This window comes from Podarcis vaucheri (assembly GCF_965113315.1).
Source record: "Podarcis vaucheri genome assembly, chromosome: 12".
Taxonomy (NCBI): Eukaryota; Metazoa; Chordata; class Lepidosauria; order Squamata; family Lacertidae; genus Podarcis; species Podarcis vaucheri.
The window spans coordinates 64,365,432-64,383,792 of record NC_138750.1 but is presented as its reverse complement, the minus strand read 5'-3'; the positions used below and the strand labels follow the sequence as shown (position 1 = coordinate 64,383,792).

At 55.9% G+C, this 18,361-nt stretch overlaps 1 protein-coding gene across 3 annotated transcripts; it reads right to left on the bottom strand.

Moving 5' to 3' along the window:
* Nucleotides 1-1,128: 1,128 nt before the first annotated feature.
* DRC11L (dynein regulatory complex subunit 11 like) lies at nucleotides 1,129-16,943 on the bottom strand. Of its 3 annotated transcripts, XM_082192260.1 has the most exons (18): nucleotides 16,858-16,942; nucleotides 15,288-15,615; nucleotides 14,337-14,465; nucleotides 13,832-14,020; nucleotides 13,112-13,183; nucleotides 12,168-12,373; nucleotides 10,819-10,903; nucleotides 10,523-10,657; nucleotides 10,292-10,367; nucleotides 9,488-9,594; nucleotides 9,273-9,371; nucleotides 8,982-9,111; nucleotides 6,856-6,963; nucleotides 6,531-6,730; nucleotides 3,924-4,010; nucleotides 3,572-3,749; nucleotides 2,618-2,856; nucleotides 1,129-1,240 (listed from the first exon to the last, which is right to left on the bottom strand). In XM_082192260.1, the coding sequence occupies exons 1-18, from the start codon at nucleotides 16,866-16,868 to the stop codon at nucleotides 1,136-1,138; spliced, it is 2,484 nt and encodes an 827-aa protein (XP_082048386.1). In that variant the 5' UTR covers nucleotides 16,869-16,942; the 3' UTR covers nucleotides 1,129-1,135. The 3 variants fall into 3 exon arrangements, with proteins under 3 accessions (XP_082048386.1, XP_082048387.1, XP_082048388.1); XM_082192261.1 differs by lacking the exon at nucleotides 6,856-6,963 and having other exon boundaries at nucleotides 16,858-16,943; XM_082192262.1 differs by lacking the exon at nucleotides 14,337-14,465.
* Nucleotides 16,944-18,361: the final 1,418 nt, after the last annotated feature.

The window sequence follows — 18,361 nt, the reverse complement described above, 5'->3', positions numbered from 1 at the left end:
TCCAAGCCCCACTGGGCAAGAGAGTCCTGCACTGCAGGGGGCTGGACTAGATGACCCTCGTGGTCCCTTCCAGCTCTACCATTCCAAGATTCTATGTTCTACTTGAGGAGGAGGACCTGCTCTCTGTAGGCAGCCCCCTCCCCCCCCCCGCTGCTGAAGAGCCCTGCTTGACCCCAAACGGCATCATAATACACAGTACTTCAACCCCCCAGACAGTTTTGCCACTTCCCCCCTGCAGAGCCAATTTCTCAGAGAACAAGACTGCTGCCTCCCCAGCCCCCAGGAGATGGCTAAATGCTTAGGCTGCGCACTGGATCCAGCCAGATTCCAGAGTGCAAACTGAGTGGGGCAGATTTGGGCTGATTTGCCTGGGTGGGGTTGAGGCAGCCCCCGATTGCCCTGTGCCTGACTCCCCACCAAATGGATGGAATTGGAAGGTCCCCAAACTAGGTCAGGGGCTGGATGTGGCTCAAGGGTCAGCCCCAGATCACTCTCCTGGGGGGCAGGGGGCTGCCCAGCGCTATTTCACGTAGCTTCCAAATCAGTCTGGCCTGAGCTAGGATGAAGAGCAGCTCCAGCTCTGGGGTCCTTCGGGCCTAACTCTGGAGAGGTCCAAGGCCAGGGAGAGGCATCAGACCTGACCTCCCGGTGTAGGGCAGCCCCTGCCCCTCAAGCTCCCTGAACTGACGCCCCTTGGCCTCCAGGACTCCTTGTGGTCAGTAGGCCCAGTTCACCACTTTGGACCACGAAGCCCACCTGCCCAAAAGCAGGCCAGTCCTCCTGTGGGCTGAGTTCCCTACCAATGACAGGTTGTCCAGGCCTCATCCTGCACCCATACGTGTCTCCCACGACCCCTGCGCACACTGTCCTTCCTTGGAGGTTTTTAAGCAGAGGCTGGATGGCCACCTGTGATGGATGCTTCAGCTGAGATTCCTGCATTGCAGGGGCTGGACTAGATGTGCTTTGGGGGGCCCTTCCAATGCCACGATTCCATGATTCCCGGGAGCACACTTAGGGGTCGCAGACACCCACTTCCCCACACACGTGCGCCATGCCAGCCTTTGCACGTAACTCATTTATGCTGCAGCTGCAAAGCGCCTGCTCCCCCCCCCCTCCCCTCCCCTCCCTCCTGTTATTATTTCTCCTTCTTCTTCTTCTTGTCTTTCGCATCGGCTGCCCTGAGCTTCTCCTGTTCGGCCAACACCTTCTTCTTGCCCAGGGGGGTCTTGCTGTACCAGTCCTGCAGGAGGAGGTCCAGAAGGCGGGAGACTTTCAGGGAAAGGGACCCTGCCCAAGGGGGTGGAGGAAGGCGGGGCTCAGAGAAAGAGCAGGTGGGACAATAGCTCAGTGGGTTAGAGGCTGGTGCTGCTAAGGCCAAGGCTGCAGGTTCGGTCCCAGCTGCCTATTCCTGCCTTGCAGGGGACTGGGCCCAACTCTACACACTATTTGTTACGATGCTCTTTATATACATCCCCTAGACCAGGCATGTCCAAAGTCCATTTTGGGGGTCTAATCCGGCCTGCTGGTCAATTTAATCGCGCCACTGTGGCAGTTTATTTCCTGGGGTAAAATCCTAAAAAAACCGTTTGGACACCACTGCGCCTAGACAAAAATTACTTGATTACATCCTTTGCTCTCTCTCCAACCAACCTCCCCTTGAGCAAATCTCTATTTTGCTGGCTGGCAATAATGTATTTCTTACTGCACAGGTTCCAAAATTTGCCTTGGCTGCAAGTAAGTTGAGCGCTAGGCACCGAGGCAAGTATCATAAGGGCAAGTGTGAGACGTGGGGACCTTAACTTATGCAGGTGTGATTTTCGCATTTCTCTGTGTTTGCTTTGCTGCTGTTGCTGTTCCGTTTTAAATTAATTATTTGTATTTTAGGCACTGTGACCAATTGTGACAGCTTATAGCTTTTAGCAATAAATATTTCATTCAATTTCATGTTTCTGTGTTTCAGGCCCAATGCTTGTGGGATATTTAAAATCAGGGGTGCCAACTTGAATAAAATATTGCGGGGGTTGGGGAAGATAAGCACTGCCCTACATAATCAATCACATGACAGGGTGCATGCCCACCATTTGAATGGCAATGCCCATCAACTTTGGGGGGGCCCGGCCCCCTCAAATATTTCATTGGGGTGTGTGAAGACCCCTCAGCCCCTAGGAGTTGGCTCCTGTGTTTAAAACACAGTCACAGCAACAAGTCTTGTTTTGCTAGATAGGAGCTGAAGCTCATAGAGTTTCCCTGTAAACTTGCTAGAGAGAGCTCTGTGAGAGACACCCCCCCACACACACACACACTTTGCCCTGAGAGGGGGAGCACAGAGCTATATATTCTCCTACCTGCCTGGGCTCCCTCTCTTTCTAGTCCTCCCTTCTCTTTTCCCGCTCTGCCAGCAACGTGAGAACACCTGCATGTCTGAGCTCCGAGCCCAGACCCCATTCCACTGGGGGGACGGGGCTCGTCTGGCCACCCCCAGCCCAAAGGGTGGCCACAGCACAAGGGGAGGGGAAGAGGCTGGTGGGTTTCTCTCCCGGAGCCTCAGGGCGAGGCCAGCCACCCAGCAGGGGGCGCCCGAGGCCACCTAGGGGCGGGGGCAGGACAGGCTACGCACCCTGAGCATGGCCTCTTCCGCGGGGTAGATGGGGTCTGCCCTGGCCAGCATCTGCAGGAGCTCCCCGGCGTTCAGCGGCCTTTTGGGGAGCTGCAGGAGGCGCCTCTCACTCAGCACGGACTTCACTGCCTCGGCCATGCTGCCCTGGCTGTAGCCGTCCGACACCTTCGCCAGCGCACTGAGGTCCAGGGTGCTGGTGACGACCCCGCCATGCTTCTCGACCAGCCGCTTCCACGTCACTGGGGAAAGGGGGGAAGGGGGTCTGTCTCACGGCCTCAGCCCCCGGTGCCTGGACTGATGCAGCAAGCGGAACTCCTTGATAGTTTCGTGCAATTTTTTTCCTAGTATCCTATCTACCACTTTGATGCTTCTTTAAACAAGCAAGCGGTGTATATATTTTACGAAATGTATAAACCGAAAATGGCTATGGGTGGCTTGGCTGAACTGTTCTGGAAACTCTGACCAGAAGGATGCTGGAATCAGCAAGGGTGACCCACATAATAATAATAATAATAATAATAATAATAATAATAATAATTTATTATTTGTACCCCACCCAACTGGCTGGGCCTCCCCAGCCACTCTAGGCGGCTTCCAACAAAGATTAAAAATACATTAAAAAGTCACACATTGAAAACTTCCCTGAACTTCCCTGAGCTGAAGGGGCTGCTGTGCAATGACAGGTCCATGATTCACAAGACCACGGCCACCCATGACTTGCATCCTCTACCCTCTGTCCTCCTTAGTGGGGTCCTGAAGCCCCATGAAAGATCCTGCTTGGGGTCATTTTCCACCCCAAAGGTCAGTCAAGGCAGGAAGAAACAACATCCCAGCAGTTCAGGATTTGTTCCTGGAATTTAACACAGCTTCTGCCTCCCGGAGACCGGCTGAGTGTTTGGATCCTTCCCAAAACACCCCCTGTGCCCCCACACCAGCCCCAGCCCCTCTCCTCACCGTAGCGTGAGGCGTAGTCTGGCCGGTGGATGAGGAGGATCCTCTCATAGGTCTTGCAGAGGCCCTTGATGTCGGCCAGGTAGGGCTGGTTGGACGTCCCCATCAGGAGGACGCGGTCCTCGGCCTTCAGCAGGTTCAACGCCTTGGGCAGGTCCTTCTTCAGCCGCTTGGGGTCGTGCTGTGGGGCAGCAGCCACCCCATCAGCCCCAGGCCAGGGAGGAAGATGGCAGTGAGCCTCTCCACCAAGGAAGCAGATTGGCGTGACCCCCAGCCAGCTTCAACCTGCTTTTTTCCAGGTTATGGGACATCAAGGCTATTGTTGTCAAGGCTGTTCTCCTCCCGCCTCACTCACCTCCTTCTCCTCTTTGGGGACCTTCTTGTAAAAGGTCTTCTCTGTGTCCCCCACCCAGATGACAGATGGCTGCAGCAGACGGGCCACCTGCAGAACATGGGGCACAAAAAAGAGCTGTGGGCAGAAGGTCTGCAAGGTGAGGCTGGGGGCGTGGGGCGGGGTTGGTGCAGGTGCTCCCAAACTACTGCTGCATCGCTCCGTCCCCAGAGAGGAAGCCCATGGCAGAGCCCTGGGGCACCACCACCACCAAGGCTCCGTTTAGAAGTTGACCAGATGAAGGAGGGTTGTGTGGGTCTTTGCTGCAGCCAAAGCCAACCATTTGTGTTTTGCTAGAGGGGCAGGTGAAGGGGCTGAGGCTCATCTTTTTGCAAATCCCTTTGAGGTGTATCATTCACTGAAGCAGTCAAGCACAACATTTCCTTTTTCCTAGAGTGTAAAAGGTAAAGGGACCCCTGACCATTAGGTCCAGTCATGGACGACTCTGGGGTTGTGGCGCTCATCTCGCTTTATTGGCCGAGGGAGCCGGCGTACAGCTTCCGGGTCATGTGGCCAGCAGGACTAAGCTGCTTCTGGCAGAGCAGCACACGGAAACGCCGTTTACCTTCCCGCCAGAGCGGTACCTATTTATCTACTTGCACTTTGACATGCTTTCGAACTGCTAGGTTGGCAGGAGCAGGGACCGAGCAACGGGAGCTCACCCGATCGCGGGGATTCGAACCGCCGACCTTCTGATCAGCAAGTCCTAGGCTCAGTGGTTTAGACCACAGCGCCACCCGCGTCTTCCTAGAGTATATACACAGGGAAATGTTGCTCCAGCCAGGAGGACTTCCTGTCACACCTGCTCTGGAGCATCCTCCCCATGTGACCAGGTAGATGGGCGTGACCCTGGGAGACCCTACAAAAGGACCAATCATCTTCCTCTTTTGCTGCTCTTTTTCCATCTTCTGCTGGCTCTTAGCCACCAGCACATGGCTCCTCCTCACAGAGGATGGAAGCCACAAGGCTTAATTAATTCTCAGGCCCACCTCAGACTTCTTTTCTCTACACGTGTACCTGTAACTACCAGCTAAAGCCTGCCTTCAGGACAATACTGTGACCTGGATGCAAGTAAACTTTACAGTTACTTTTAAAAGAAGACTGTCGTGTCATTACAGTGCTACCTCTGGTTACAAACTTAATTTATTCCGGAGGTCCCTTCTTAACCTGAAATCGTTCTTAACCTTGTGGGATGTGAAACACAAGAGCAGTCAAGTACAACCTTCCTAGAGTGAACATGTTTACACATGGGGAGGAATGTTTGTCCAGCCAGCAGGTAAACTTCCTGTTTCCTTCTGGGCTGGGACAGACTTCCTCTGCATGTGACTACAGGTGGGCATGGCCTCACCTGTGCAGGTAACGACAAAAGCATAGGACAGGGCAGCCATCTCTCTCTCCGTGACTACATGCATCGAAGAAGCAACATCTGCTTAGCCAAAGACGCTCTCTTGGTCTCCAGCCCAGAGAGGACAAAGGCACTGTCTCCTTATGAGATAGTTTCCCGTTGTATGTTACTTTTCTAAGCTAAGTCTGCCTTCTGGGATCCAATTGTAAACAGAATGATGTGTGAGTAAACCTTTTATACTTTTATAGAAGACTATGTCGTGTCTTATCTTTTATGAGGGAATAAGGGGGAAATACCAGAACAGTTATTATAGAGGCTTTAGCGAGCCTGAGCAAATGCATCTGCTGCAAGTTTAAAAGGGGGAATGTTACTCTGCTAAATTGTGGAACTTGTTTACACAAGTTGGAAAGGCCATAATCAGACAACATATCCTCTCCTGCATCCCTGAACATTCCCACGAACCTGAGGTACCACTTTAGCTAATGGGGCCTCCCGCTGCCACTGCGCTGCCGCTGCTCAATTTCTGTTCTCATCCTGAGGTAAACTTTTTAACCCGAGGTACTACTTCCCAGTTAGTGGAGTCTGTAACCCGAAGTGTTTGTAACCCAAGGTATCACTGTAATGCTTTTAAGAGGGAACTAAAGGGGAAATTAGTCATGCTGGCTACACCAGCTCCCTCGGCCAATAAAGTGAGATGAGCACCGTAACCCCAGAGTTGTCCGTGACTGGACCTAATGGTCAGGGGTCCCTTTACCTTTACCTTAAAGGGGAAATTTACCAGGAACAATCTCATCTGGACAAGCCAGACTGGATTGCTCAACTTATGTGATTCCAACGAATCCATCAACTCGCTTCCTGTACAAGGGAATGTGCCCAGCTACTAGCTCATTAGCGTTGCGTGAGGAGGGATAATATTTAATCAATATATCTTCTCCTAATATCCACAACATTTCCACATGATTTGTGTTTTTTGAAAAAACAAACACCTATCAAGCAGTGTATAGGTTTTATGAGATAAATAAATAAATCTTCCTTGCTCCCCTTCTTCTTTCTAGCCAGCCCTATAGCGACCCTCGCCAGCTACAATGCCAGGACCCAGCGGAGGACTTTGGACTCTCAGATTTCCCCAGCGCCCTGTGCCCATAACCCATAATTTGATGACCCATTCCCGTTCCCTAAAACCGCCTCTGCTGGACCTTGCCCCATCTCTCCCTGCCAGGCCATACCTTGAAGACCAGGTGGATCATCATCTGCAGGCCGGCCCTGCCTGGGTACTTGCCAACCAGGTTGCTTGGGGAGAGGTCAAAAAGGTTGGCGCCTGTCTCTGTGCACACGGCGTGAACCAGCATCTTCTTCCCAGTCCCCCCTGGACCGGCCAGGAGGAGGGACTTCACCAGGGGGGCCATCTCATGCACAGCCTGAGAGCCTGCAGGGGGGGGGAGGCGAGAAAGGGGGTCTCCACACCCAGAGAAAGAGGGCAGGACCCAGGGCAAGGGTCTGGAAGCAACACCCGGGGCACATTATGGGATGGGGGTCTGGCTGCAGCCCTACCCAGACGCAGGACAGCATACAGGGCAATGTTCTGGCGCACGTCCAAAGTGGAGGGGATTGGCTCGATCTCCTGTTGGCGGAGGTAGGTGCCCAGGTAGCAGAAGTCACCTGGTGTGGAAAAGGGGAGGCAAGAGGAAGAGGCCCTCAGCCAGTGTCTAACAACAACAACAACAATATATGCTGTGTACGCCACACATCTGACTAGGTTGTCGCAGCAACTCTGGGGGGCTTACAGCATATATAAAAGCATAGTAAAACAGTCATTATAAACCTCCCTAAACAGGGCTGCCTTCAGATGTCTTCTAAAAGTCAGATAGTTGCTTATTTCCTTGACATCTGAAGGGAGGGCATTCCACAGGGCAGGCGCCACCACCGAGAAGACCCTCCGTCTGGTTCCCTGTAACTTGGCTTCTCGCAGGGAGGGAACCGCCAGAAGGCCCTCGGAGCTGGACCTCAGTGTCCAGGCAGAACGATGGGGGTGGAGACGCTCCTTCAGGTCTACTGGGCCGAGGGCTTTCAAGGTCAGCACCAACACTTTGAATTGTGCTTGGAAACGTCCTGGGAGCCAATGTAGGTCTTTCAGGACCGGTGTTATATGGTCTCAGCGGCTGCTCCCAGTCCCCAGTCCAGCTGCTGCATTCTGGATTGTCAGTCCCCTCCCTTCTCTGGCAGGCTGGTTTGGTGGGACATTTGTGGTCAGGCAAACAAGGCCCCGCTATTCGCGTTGGTGGTGGTTGGACCCAGCAGCCCGCCAGGAGGTTCCTTCCAGCCCTACCACTCTATGGCAGATTGTGAGCAACGGTTGCAGATTGTGAGCAACGGTTCTCTGTGCATGCCCAGTGGCACCATTCCATGGCTGAGGTGGAATAAAGGGGATTTTGCTCATATCCCCCCAGAGGGAGACCAACTGAGGAAATGGCAGCAGAGCAAAGGAGAGGAGGAGGAGGAGGAGGAGGAGGAGGAGGAGCTGCTCTGTTGTATCTTATGTCCAAGAGATGGTGTAATGGTTAGAGCAGGCATAGGCCAACTTGGCCCTCTAGATGCTTTGAGACTACAATTTTCATCATCCCTGACCACTGGTCCTGTTAGCTAGGGATGATGGGAGTTGTGGTCCCAAAACATCTGGAGGGCCGAGTTTGCCTATGACTGGGTTAGAGTGTGGGACTAGGACCTGGGAGAGACCAGGGTTCAAATCCCCCTGGGCCATGAAGCTCCCTGGGAGACCCTCAGCGGCTTCCTGCTTCTCGAACTAACCTACCTCACAGGGTTGTTGTTGTGGGAATGTTCAGGGATGCAGGAGAGGATATATTGTTTGATTATAGCCTTTCCAACTTTCCTCTATAATAACTGTTCTGGTATTTTCCCCTTATTCCCTCATAAAAGATAAGACACGACACAGTCTTCTATAAAAGTATAAAAAAGTTTACTCACATTCTGTTCACAATTGGATCCCAGAAGGTAGACTTAGCTTAGAAAAGTAACATATACAGTGGTACCTCGGGTTAAGTACCTAATTCGTTCCAGAGGTCTGTTCTTAACCTGAAACTATTCTTAACCTGAAGCACCACTTTAGCTAATGGGGCCTTCCGCTGTTGCCGCGCCGCTGGAGCATGATTTCTGTTCTCATCCTGAAGCAAAGTTATTAATCTGAGGTACTATTTCTGGGTTAGCGGAGTCTGTAACCTGAAGCGTATGTAACCCAAGGTACCACTGTACCTGGAAACTATCTCGTAAGGAGACAGTCCCTTTGTCCTCTCTTGGCTGGAGGCCAAGAGAGCATCTTTGGCTAAGCAGGTGTTGCTTCTTTGTGCATGTAGTCACAGAGAGAGAGATGGCTACCCTGCCCTGTGCTTTTGTCGGTACCTGCACAGGTGAGGCCACACCCACCTCTGGTCACATGCAGAGGAAGTCTGTCCCAGCCCAGAAGGAAACAGGAAGTTTACCTGCTGGCTGGACAAACATTCCTCCCCATGTGTAAACATGTTCACTCTAGGAAGGTTGTACTTGACTGCTCTTGTGTTTCACATCCCACAGTTGTGAGAATTAAAGGCAGAGAGGGAGAACCATGGATGCCACCTTGAGTTCCGTGGAGAAATAAAGACAGGGTGGAAGGCAAGATGACTCACCTGTGTAATCGGCCAGATGCACCTTCTGTGGCTTTTTAATGATGCCCTCGCGCACAAGCTCCTCATAGAGGGAATCGAGGGTCCGGTCTGGTGTCAGGTCCTTCTCCTTTTTCCCTTTCTTCCCCTTTTTCTGCTCCAAAAAAAAAAAAAAAAAGTCAGAGAAAAGTCAGAAAGTTGTTCTGCAGCTCTGGGCAGGTGAATGGGGGGGGCAGAAGGACAGGCTCCTCCTTCATCCCCCCCCCAGGGGATGCTCCTTGGATAAAAGGCTTCCCCACCCCCCCATGCACTGACCTTGGCACTCTTCTTGGCCTTGGCCTTGACCGGCCTCGCTACTTCCTGGTCAATGGCCAGCTTGAGCTGCTGAAGCTCCTGTCGCATCAGCTCATCCACCTGAGCAGGGGAAGGGAGAGGAGGGGAGGGGCCTCAGAAAAGGGCTGCAGGGGCCCAGCTTCTGTGGCCCCTGGAATTTTGAGGACAAGGGCCAGCCCCTCCACCCAGGCACCCACCTGCAGCCGAATCTCCTCCTCCACCTCCTTCCGCTTATCCACCTTGATCAGGTCCTCCTGGTAGCGCTGCTCAAAGTTGATGGCCTCATCCTGGTCACTCCAGCAGCCTTGGGGGTGGGCAGGCAGTGCTGATGTCCCTGTGCTGCCCAGCGCCAGCCTTCACCGTGCCCAGCAGCCCTGCCCAGCTTGCCATGATGGCTGCGGTCAGTGCCCACTTGAGGACAGGAGGTCTGGGCCAGAAGGCACCGTGGAGGGATGTCTGGGGCTCAGAGATGGGACTGCATAATTGGAAGGGGCCCCTAAGAGTCATCTAGTCCAACCCCCAGCAATGCAGGGATCTTGTGATTGGCCCAACACCTAGCCATGTCTGGAGGGGGGTGCTCTGCCACCCTGGGCTGGGTGTGGAGCTCCTAGAGTGTCCACGATGCCCGCTTGTCCTCATGGCGTGGGCTCCGAGCCAGATTCCAAATAGGCAGAGTAGGCACCAGCCTGTGGGCCCCCACCTTTTAGGGGCCCCGAGACAAAGGATCAAAACAGATACGGTTTGTTTTGTATAATCCAATTCTTGGTTGATAAAATCAAGCACGTATTTGGAGATAATTTGCAAGGGGGGCCCTGAGATGTTGACTGCCTAGGGGCCTCCACAAGGTTCAGTCTGGCACTGTGTGGGCTCCTCCTCCCCCCCCCATGCAATGGACCCTACATTGACCCACTGCTGGCAGCTTTGCCTGTCGAAGTGGCCCAAGAGCCCCCTGCCTGCAACCCCTTCCCTCCCACACTGGGCTCCCCTCTGCCCTGCCTCACCTGTGTAGCGCAGGTAGCCCTGGTTGATGGTTGGCACGAACTTGGAGGGGTGGAGCAGCAGGCCTTCGTCTTCCTCCTGAGGAGAACCTCAAACCCAGCTCGTTAGCAGACCCCTAAGGTGTCCCCCCCCAGCCCAGCACAGGTGGGCTGGGGACTCTGCCCTGCGGCCTCCCAAGTTGCAGATGGACTCCAAGAGTTCAGCCAGGACAGGGACCCCCCCCCACTCCTCACCGCTTTCTTTTTCTCCTTCCCTTTTTCCTTCTCCTTCCCTTTCTCCTTCTCCTTCCCTTTGTCTTTCTCCTCCTTCTTCTTCTCCTTCTTCTTGCTTTCTGCCTTCAGTTCGGCCAGCTCCAGCTCATTCTGCACCTGCGGGGGGGGGGGGGGAATCCGTGTGACTCCAAGAGGAATGGACTTGGGGGGGGGGAGTGAGGGTATCTTAGGAGGGGGTGGCAGCCTCCAGGAGGCTCCTCCTTAAGGCAGAGGGGCACTGCAAGCCCCCTCCCCTCTTCAGCCCTTCCATCCAATACCTCTTCAGGGGTCTTCTGAGCAAAGAGGACAGTGCAGCCCCCCATCTGCTCATCAGGGTAGTCGGGGAAGGAGCCGACCAGGTCGCTGTGGGAGGCAGAATGGGGGGGGGAGCATCAATGGTCCGCTGAGAGGAGCCAACCAGCTCGTCCCTTGCGGGAGGGGGGCTACCGCTGGGGAGATTTAGGACAGGTAAGAGACAGCCAGCAAAGGGCCTTCTCCGTAGTGGCCCCCACCCTGTGGAACGCCCTCCCATCCACTGGCAAAGAGATGACTTTTAGAAGACATCTGAAGGCAGCACTGCACAGGGATGCTTTTTAAGGTTTATGGTTTTATTGTTTTTATGTATGTTCTGTTGCAGGAATTTATGTATAGGTTGGGGGGTGTTGCCCCTCCAGCAGATATCGTACACATGCAGCCCACTACCAAAATCAGCACCATCACATTTGTGATTTGTCCCCACAAAACACTTCATCACAGTTTCTTCCTATCTATTCAAAGGGCCTCTGCTGCATGATACCAAATGTAAGAATTCACTGACAAATGTATCTGTGTACTGGCTCACTGGGAAAACTTCAGAAATTCATATAGAGATGTGAGCTCAGCTACTCAGCAGCCCCTCTGCCTGAGTGATAATCCCTGGCATCCTGATACCTGAGGGCCAGACAGGTAGCCATTCCAGAAATAGCAAACGGCAGATGAAGACAAAAGGGTGGGATGAACTTGGCTGGGAAACAGGGAAATGTAAAGATCTCTCTTCTTACACTTGATGGGTGTTTGGTGGAGGGAGAGGGGAACCATGGGGCAGGGTCCAGGATGCTCAGATGACGGCCACCAGACCTCCCCTTTCACGATGTAACCATGATGTATGAGTGATGTAGTCTTAGGGGTGTAGCATGGGGACTAGCAGCTAATAAAAGTTTGGGTTCTCTTTTGTTCAGGCTTCCATCTTGTTCCACCTGGTGGCAGGTGGGAGTTCTGTCCGGACAGTCTTCAATCAAGACCAAGCCTACTTGCTGCTCTTTTGCTCTGGTCTTCCTGGCTGGGGTCCTTGGTTTTTGTCCAAGGGAGCCCTCGGATTTCTCCGTTAACAGTTGGAAGCTGCCCAGAGTGGCTGGAACAATCCAGTCAGAAGGGATGATGATGATGATGATGATGGATGGCTTTAAAAAAGGATTAGAGAGCTAGACATGGCTAGAGACTGCCTCTCCTGCTCATGTTTTGCTTGCAGGTTTCCCCTGTTCCTACTGGCACTAACAGGCTCCTTGCAGGCTTGGACCCGGGAGCCTCCCGCTGTTTCCCGGGGCCCCGGGGCTCTCCTGGGCCGCCCTGCCCTCTCCCTGCTGCTCACCGGCACTCGATGAACCACTGGCGCAGCTGGCCCTTGAGCGCCTCGCACATGCTGGGGCCCTCCACTTCGTAGATGGTGTCGCGGATGGTGTCGAGCGCCACTTGGTACTCGCCCTCGTAGTCTGCCTGGCGCATGCGGCGCAGCTCCTCGCCCAGCTGCGCCCGGATCATGGCCGGCGTGGGGCCCGCCAGCTCCGGCTCCAGCTCCTGCGCGGGGTGGGCAGTGAGCAGCTGGGGGGGGGGCGACCTTCCCTCTCCCTCTCCCCCCCCCAGCCCCACGCGGAGCCGGAGGGAGGGAGAGATACGACGGCACAGGCGAGGCCATTAGGCGAGATGGGAGGCGGGCGCCGAGCGCGGCCGTGTAAATTACCCCGTAATGAGTTTGTAATATGCGCGCGCGGCGCCTCCTTGCCCGGCAGCGGCCGCGGCGCCCAGGCACTTTCCCGCCTCATTGCCCCCCAAATGGATTTTAAATATCATTCCGAGGACACAATTATTTAAAACGCTGAACTAAACATTCGCTAATGGGGGGGGGAGGCGGGAAGAGCCCCGGCGGAAACGGGACGGGGGGGACACGGAGAGACCCCCGCTTGGCGCAGGAGAGGGACGCGCCTTGGGCTGCCCGGGCCGCGCCAGGGCGAGAAGCGCGGGGTCAGCAAGGCCGCGCGCCCTCCCTCCGTCCCTCCCCTCCTGCGCCAGGCCCGCGCCATCCCCGAGGCGGCCCTCAAAACCCTCCTGCGGTGCTTCGGCTAAGCCTCTCCCGGCGCAGGAGCCGAGCTGGCCCCGGCGGGAAGGGAAGGCGGTCCCAGTGGCGACCCCTCGTCCCGCCCCATCGGGGCCGCGCCCTCCAAGCCGGCCGGCCGGACAGCGGTGCTTGGAGAAAGGGGCGGGAGGGCCGTAGCGCCAAGGGCAAGAGTCCGGCACCGGGGCGGGGCGCGCGCTCACCATGCCAAGGAAGACCCTCTCCATCTGCCGGGATACTTTAATGAGCCGTCGCTGCACGCACCCTTTCCAGATCTGGAGGAAGAGGACGAGGGGACGTGAATCGGGACACACCCGGACTGCGCACCGCACTGACCAAGGAGCTCATCCGCCCAGGCTCGTGGGGCGTGAGGTGGGGCGCAACCACGAGCCTATGAAAGCCCACTTCGAAGAACAAGTCAGTTCAATGAGGCGCCCCACAGTTTGACACTCGACTCCCCCAAGAGGACACCCGCCTCGCCATAGTTCAGCGAAGCAGCGCGACCCCCCCAAAAAAGGCCCGCAAGGCGCCTTTCCACAACATGTTGGTGGGCGGAAAGCGGGCGGCAAAGCTTTGGGACGAGGTGGGTTTGGGGGATCAACGCGCGTCCCTCGGCTACATTCATGACTTCGGCCTACTGATTAAGCTGGTGTCAACATAACCACCACACCCCCGACGGCGCCAGCGCCTTCAGTCGCAGCTGGAGAGCGGCGGAGTAAGGCAGGCGAGGCTAGTCCTGTCTCTCTGCGCTGGGGAAGAGGGACGTCTGCGCCCCCTCGCCTCGAAAGATCACCCCGCCTCTCTCCAGGATCCGTCCTAGCCTCCAACCAGAACGGGCGTTCCTCGCCTTGTGGTCCTAGGAGAACAGTCCTTGGGGAACAGCCCCCCCCCTCCTCCCTGGTGGCAGTGCCCCCCCCCCTCACCTTCTGGATGGTGATGGCGGCCACGTCTCGGTTGGGCTCATAGAAGCCGCTCTCGCGCACCTTCCTCTCGCGCTCCTCGTCCCTCCGGATCTCCCACATGAAGCGCGCGCGCAGGCGGCCTTGGCGCATCCGCTCGGCCATCTGGATCAGTCGCACCGCCTCCTCCCGCGGCATGCTGGGCCGCGGAGGCTGGGGGAAGGGGGCAGCCCTTTTCAGACGGGGCGCCAGCGCCCGCCACGGGAAGCCCCAGCGCAGGGCGCCGCCGGACGCCGCTGGCCGCCACGCCGAGCTCCTCCAGGAACCGGAGGAAAGGATCCCGGCCGGGCAGGGCGCGAGCGAGTGCAGAAAGCTCTCGCGGTCTGGGCCCTGCGCCAGGCGCCCCCCAGGAAAAGCCTGCGGACCCGCCCTCCCCTCCTCCTCGGGCCCAAGCCCGGCCTGGCACCGGCAGCGCCAGGAGGAGCCCTTCGCCCGATCAGAGGCCCGTTCCCAGGGAGGGGGCACTCACGGCGGACCCCCGTTGACTCTTGGTGGGCCCCATTTGACTCATGAGCCCGGTCAACAGGTCCTGGCGGTCCTGGAGGATCTTGGCGCGCTCGTGGAGAAAGTACTTGGGAATGGGGACCTCCATGTCCGCCTGCAAAGAGGGGGGAGATGGGGGCGGGAGGGGGTTGGTGGCGCCCCTCTTCCGCGGAGTCCCAGGCTGGCTGGACCCTGGAGGTGGCTCGTCCAAACGCGACCCACGTTGTGCAAACGCGGCCTGCGCTTTCGGTCACTTGATTTCTACCCTGCTTTTCGGCCGCTGACAAAGGGTTAAAATGGCAACAGAGCCCCGAAAGAAGGCCACGAAACGCCGGGATACATATAAACGAGCAGCGTAAAAGCCGAATCAAAGCAGGCTTTAATCACTTTAAAAGCAGCTTACGGAAGATTTAAACGGCCTCGAGAAACGAGGCTTTTCCTGGCACAGAAATGGCATCAAGGTCAGAGCCACGCAGACTCCGCGGAGGGAGCGTCCCGCCGTCGGGGTGGGCTGCACGGCGCGGTCCCTTACCCCTGTTGCCACCGGCGGCACCGCGGACGGCAGGAAGGGTCCCGAGCGGAGGCGACCCGCTCCCCTTAGCCAGCCTGCGCAAAGCGTCTCCCTGGATGCCACTGCGCTCGAGGAACCCCTTTCTCCCGCCACCCCTTCTTGAGAAACCCCCCTCCTTTGGCCAGACCACCTTCTCCCGCTCTTCCAGCCCTTCCCGGCCTAAACCACGAGGACCAGAACCTCGCCTTTTTGTCGCGAAAGGCAGCCTGAGATTCGCCCAGCCCCCCGGGGGGGCTCCTTCGAGGCTCCTCCTTTCAGGCCTAGTCTAGGAGAGCAGAGCAGGGGTCTTTCTTATGGGGCCCCTGGAAGGAGGGCAAGGACGAACCCCACAGGATCTCTCCCACCCGCTGCCAGCCCGGGACTGACCGGCGTCAGCTTGAGCTCCTCCAGCACTTGGTCCATGTAGTGGTACTCGGACAGGTCCAGCTCCACGAGCTCCTGCTTGAGTTCCAGGATGCGGCCCAGGACGCCTTCCAGCAGAGGCCGCAGCACCAGGCGCTTCTGCGGCTGCACCATCTGGTCGTAGCAAACCTCGAGGCGCCGCGCCGTCTGAATGTAGCGCAGGTAGAGAGTGGCCACCGTGTGGAAGAACGCCGCCCGGTTCCGCTCCGGCTTCGTCGGCTGCGCCGGCAGCTCCTGCGCCAGAAGCTCCTTCAGGGCTACCCGGGACTCCTGCCACAGTTTCCCGAACGTGCTGCGGGAGGGAGGGAGGGAGGAAGGAAGAGCCGCGTCCCCAGTCCGCACCGCAGCCCAGGCGGCTCTGGGAAGGCCGGGAACGCGCAGCAAGGAGGGCCAGGGCCGGATTTACGTTTAAGCTAAACAAGCCATAGTTTAGGGCCTCACAAAAAATTAAAGGGGGGAAAAACTGGATGTACATTTCCAAAATATAAGATAAAAAACAAATAAAATAAAACCTACATCCAGCAACAGTGTTTTGTGTTGTGTTGGCTCTTAGGATGCAAGTCACGGTCCCCGCCTGCTAGCCTGCTCCCTAAAATATCAATTGTCTGCTCATTTCTGTATATAGCGTGCCTGCATTTTGCATGGACAGGTTGCATGGCATATATTCAACACAAAAAACAGCGACAATTTGTTGTTGACAAAGGACAGTTGGGCATATAAAGGGCCCCATTACCTTCAGGAGCTTAGGGCCCCATCTAACATAAATCCGGCCTGTGAGGGGCAAATTAGCCATGGAAGGGGCGGCCGCCGTCGAGAAAGGCGTTGGGCTGGCCCAGTGGCGTAGCGTGGGTTGTCAGCACCCGGGGCAAGGCAAGTAATTCGCGCCCCCTAACCCGTGGATTTGCGCCCCCTAACCCTAACCCCCAGATGTTGCGCCCCGTGCGGCCGCCCCCCCTGCAGCCCCCCACGCTACGCCACTGGGCTGGCCGGCGCCAAGAGAATTGGAACCACCCAGCCCAGCCCTCGATGGAAGGGGCACCCCGACGCCCCTGGGCCAATGCAAACGGCAGGAGGAAAGCCGTCCATGGCGAGATCAGATGCTCATGGAATCATAGAACAGAAGGGTGGAACTGGAAGGGACCCCAAGGGCCATCTAGTCTAACCCCCCCATTGATGCATGAGTGATGGAGGGCCCCACTTCCCTCTCGAACAGGCAAAACCCGGGAATCAGATCTGACCAGGCAGGGTGGGTGTTCGGGCTCCTGAACCCCAGACTCCTCTCCTTCCACGCGCCCCTGGCGCCCCCTCCCTCCGCCAGCCACCCCAGCCGCTGCTCCGTAGCCGGCCCCGGTGCTCCCGGCCCCCTATGCAGATTTGCCAGCGCCGCTCAAGCCACCTCTGGGCGCGCCCCGTCGCCTACAGGCGGCTCCGAATACCCGCCTGCCCCGAGGGGCTTCCTCGGGGCAGCCCGGAGACGGCGAGCGGAGGGCTCAGCGAGCGCGGCTCTTGCAAGTTACCCCCGAGAAGCCCGCACCTGCTCGCCATGCTGCCCCCTCTGCCTCCCGGGCGCCGAGTTCCTCGCGGGCGAAAGGCGGGGAGGCCCCACCCCCGATTGTCCGGGCCAGTTCCCATAGAAACGAGGGAACAGGGAAGGGTCCGGCTGGCCCGCCGGCAGAAGAGCGCAGGGCCCGCCTGGGAGGGGGGTCACTCCCGGGACCAAAGGGGGCTCCAAGCAGGAGGGCTCCGCTTGGTACCTGCTTCTCCCAGATCCTGGGCACGTCCAAGGAGCTATTTGCTGCCCAGAGCCCCATCCCTCACTGGAAGGCCGTGAGAGCCAGCCCCTCCCTTGCCGCTGACGAAGGAGGTCCCGATGCCGGGCGGGATTAAGACTTTTGGAGTCCCTAAGCACTTACAAGATTTTGGTGCCCCCATAAATATCTGGTTCAAAATATAAACAATAATCTGTGCAACACAATTTTATTTTTCGAAATAAAACCTACAGTAAGATGGAAAATAATATTTTAATCTGGTATACTTTCACTTCATTTGATAAATGTCCTTCTCCCATTGCAAAATCTTCGATCAGATCCTCAAGAACCTACCCACCTGACACAAAACTGCACAAAAGACTGTTCATGTAGGCTACTGCTGCTGCAAGGATGGCTGCCCAGAGTCAGAAGGATGAGAAGATACCTACAAAAGCGGCCTGGCAGATGAAACTATGCAGAGATGGCAAGACTGACCCGGAAAACTTCAATAGAGAATGGGACAAATACAGACTGTATCTAAAAGACCCCTGTAAACACTTGAACTCTTTGGCAGGCTTTAAATAACTCTTGCAATGTCACAAAGACTTTTGATATAACGGAGGACTGTAATTTGGATGATTTTATAATATGCAGTTTACAAAGGTATTTTGTAAGAACTCGTGAAGGGGATGAGGGAAGCCCTAAGATTTGGAAGAATCTTGTTATAATTTTAATATTTGCAAGAATTTGTGTGTGTGTGTGAATCAACTCGTAAAACCAAATAAAACTTTATTGAAAAAAACCACACAACTGCACATAAACTATGCAAAAGAATGAAATATTCTCCCCCCTTCTTTCTACACCCAACCTTGCAATGCCTATGGCAGCAGTTGCACTCCAAATGTAAAGGTAAAGGTAAAGGGACCCCTGACACTTAGATCTAGTCATGGCCGACTCTGGGGTTGCGGCACTCATCTCGCTTTACTGGCCGAGGAAGCCGGCATACAGCCTCCGGGTCATGTGGCCAGCATGACTGAGCCGCTTCTGGCGAACCAGAGCAGCGCACGGAAACGCCGTTTACCTTCCCACCGGAGCAGTACCTATTTATCTACTTGCACTTTGACGTGCTTTTGAGCTGTAACTGACCTGTAAAAAGGGCTCTATAATTTGAAAACGTTATATGTACCTTTGTTATCCATGAAAATCTTTCAATAAAAACGAACTTAAGACCAAAATGAACCTTGCATCACACGTTTCTATACTTGGTAACAATAAGGCACCTGCCTTGTT

What these genes read in the sequence shown, in the direction of transcription:
- DRC11L (XM_082192260.1), bottom strand. An exon ending in CCGCCATCACCATCCAGAAG is followed by an intron (nt 13,184 to 13,831) that starts GTGAGGGGGGGG and finishes CTCTTCCTCCAG; the next exon opens with ATCTGGAAAGGGTGCGTGCA. An exon ending in AGACTACGCCTCACGCTACG is followed by an intron (nt 2,857 to 3,571) that starts GTGAGGAGAGGG and finishes CCCTTTCCCCAG; the next exon opens with TGACGTGGAAGCGGCTGGTC.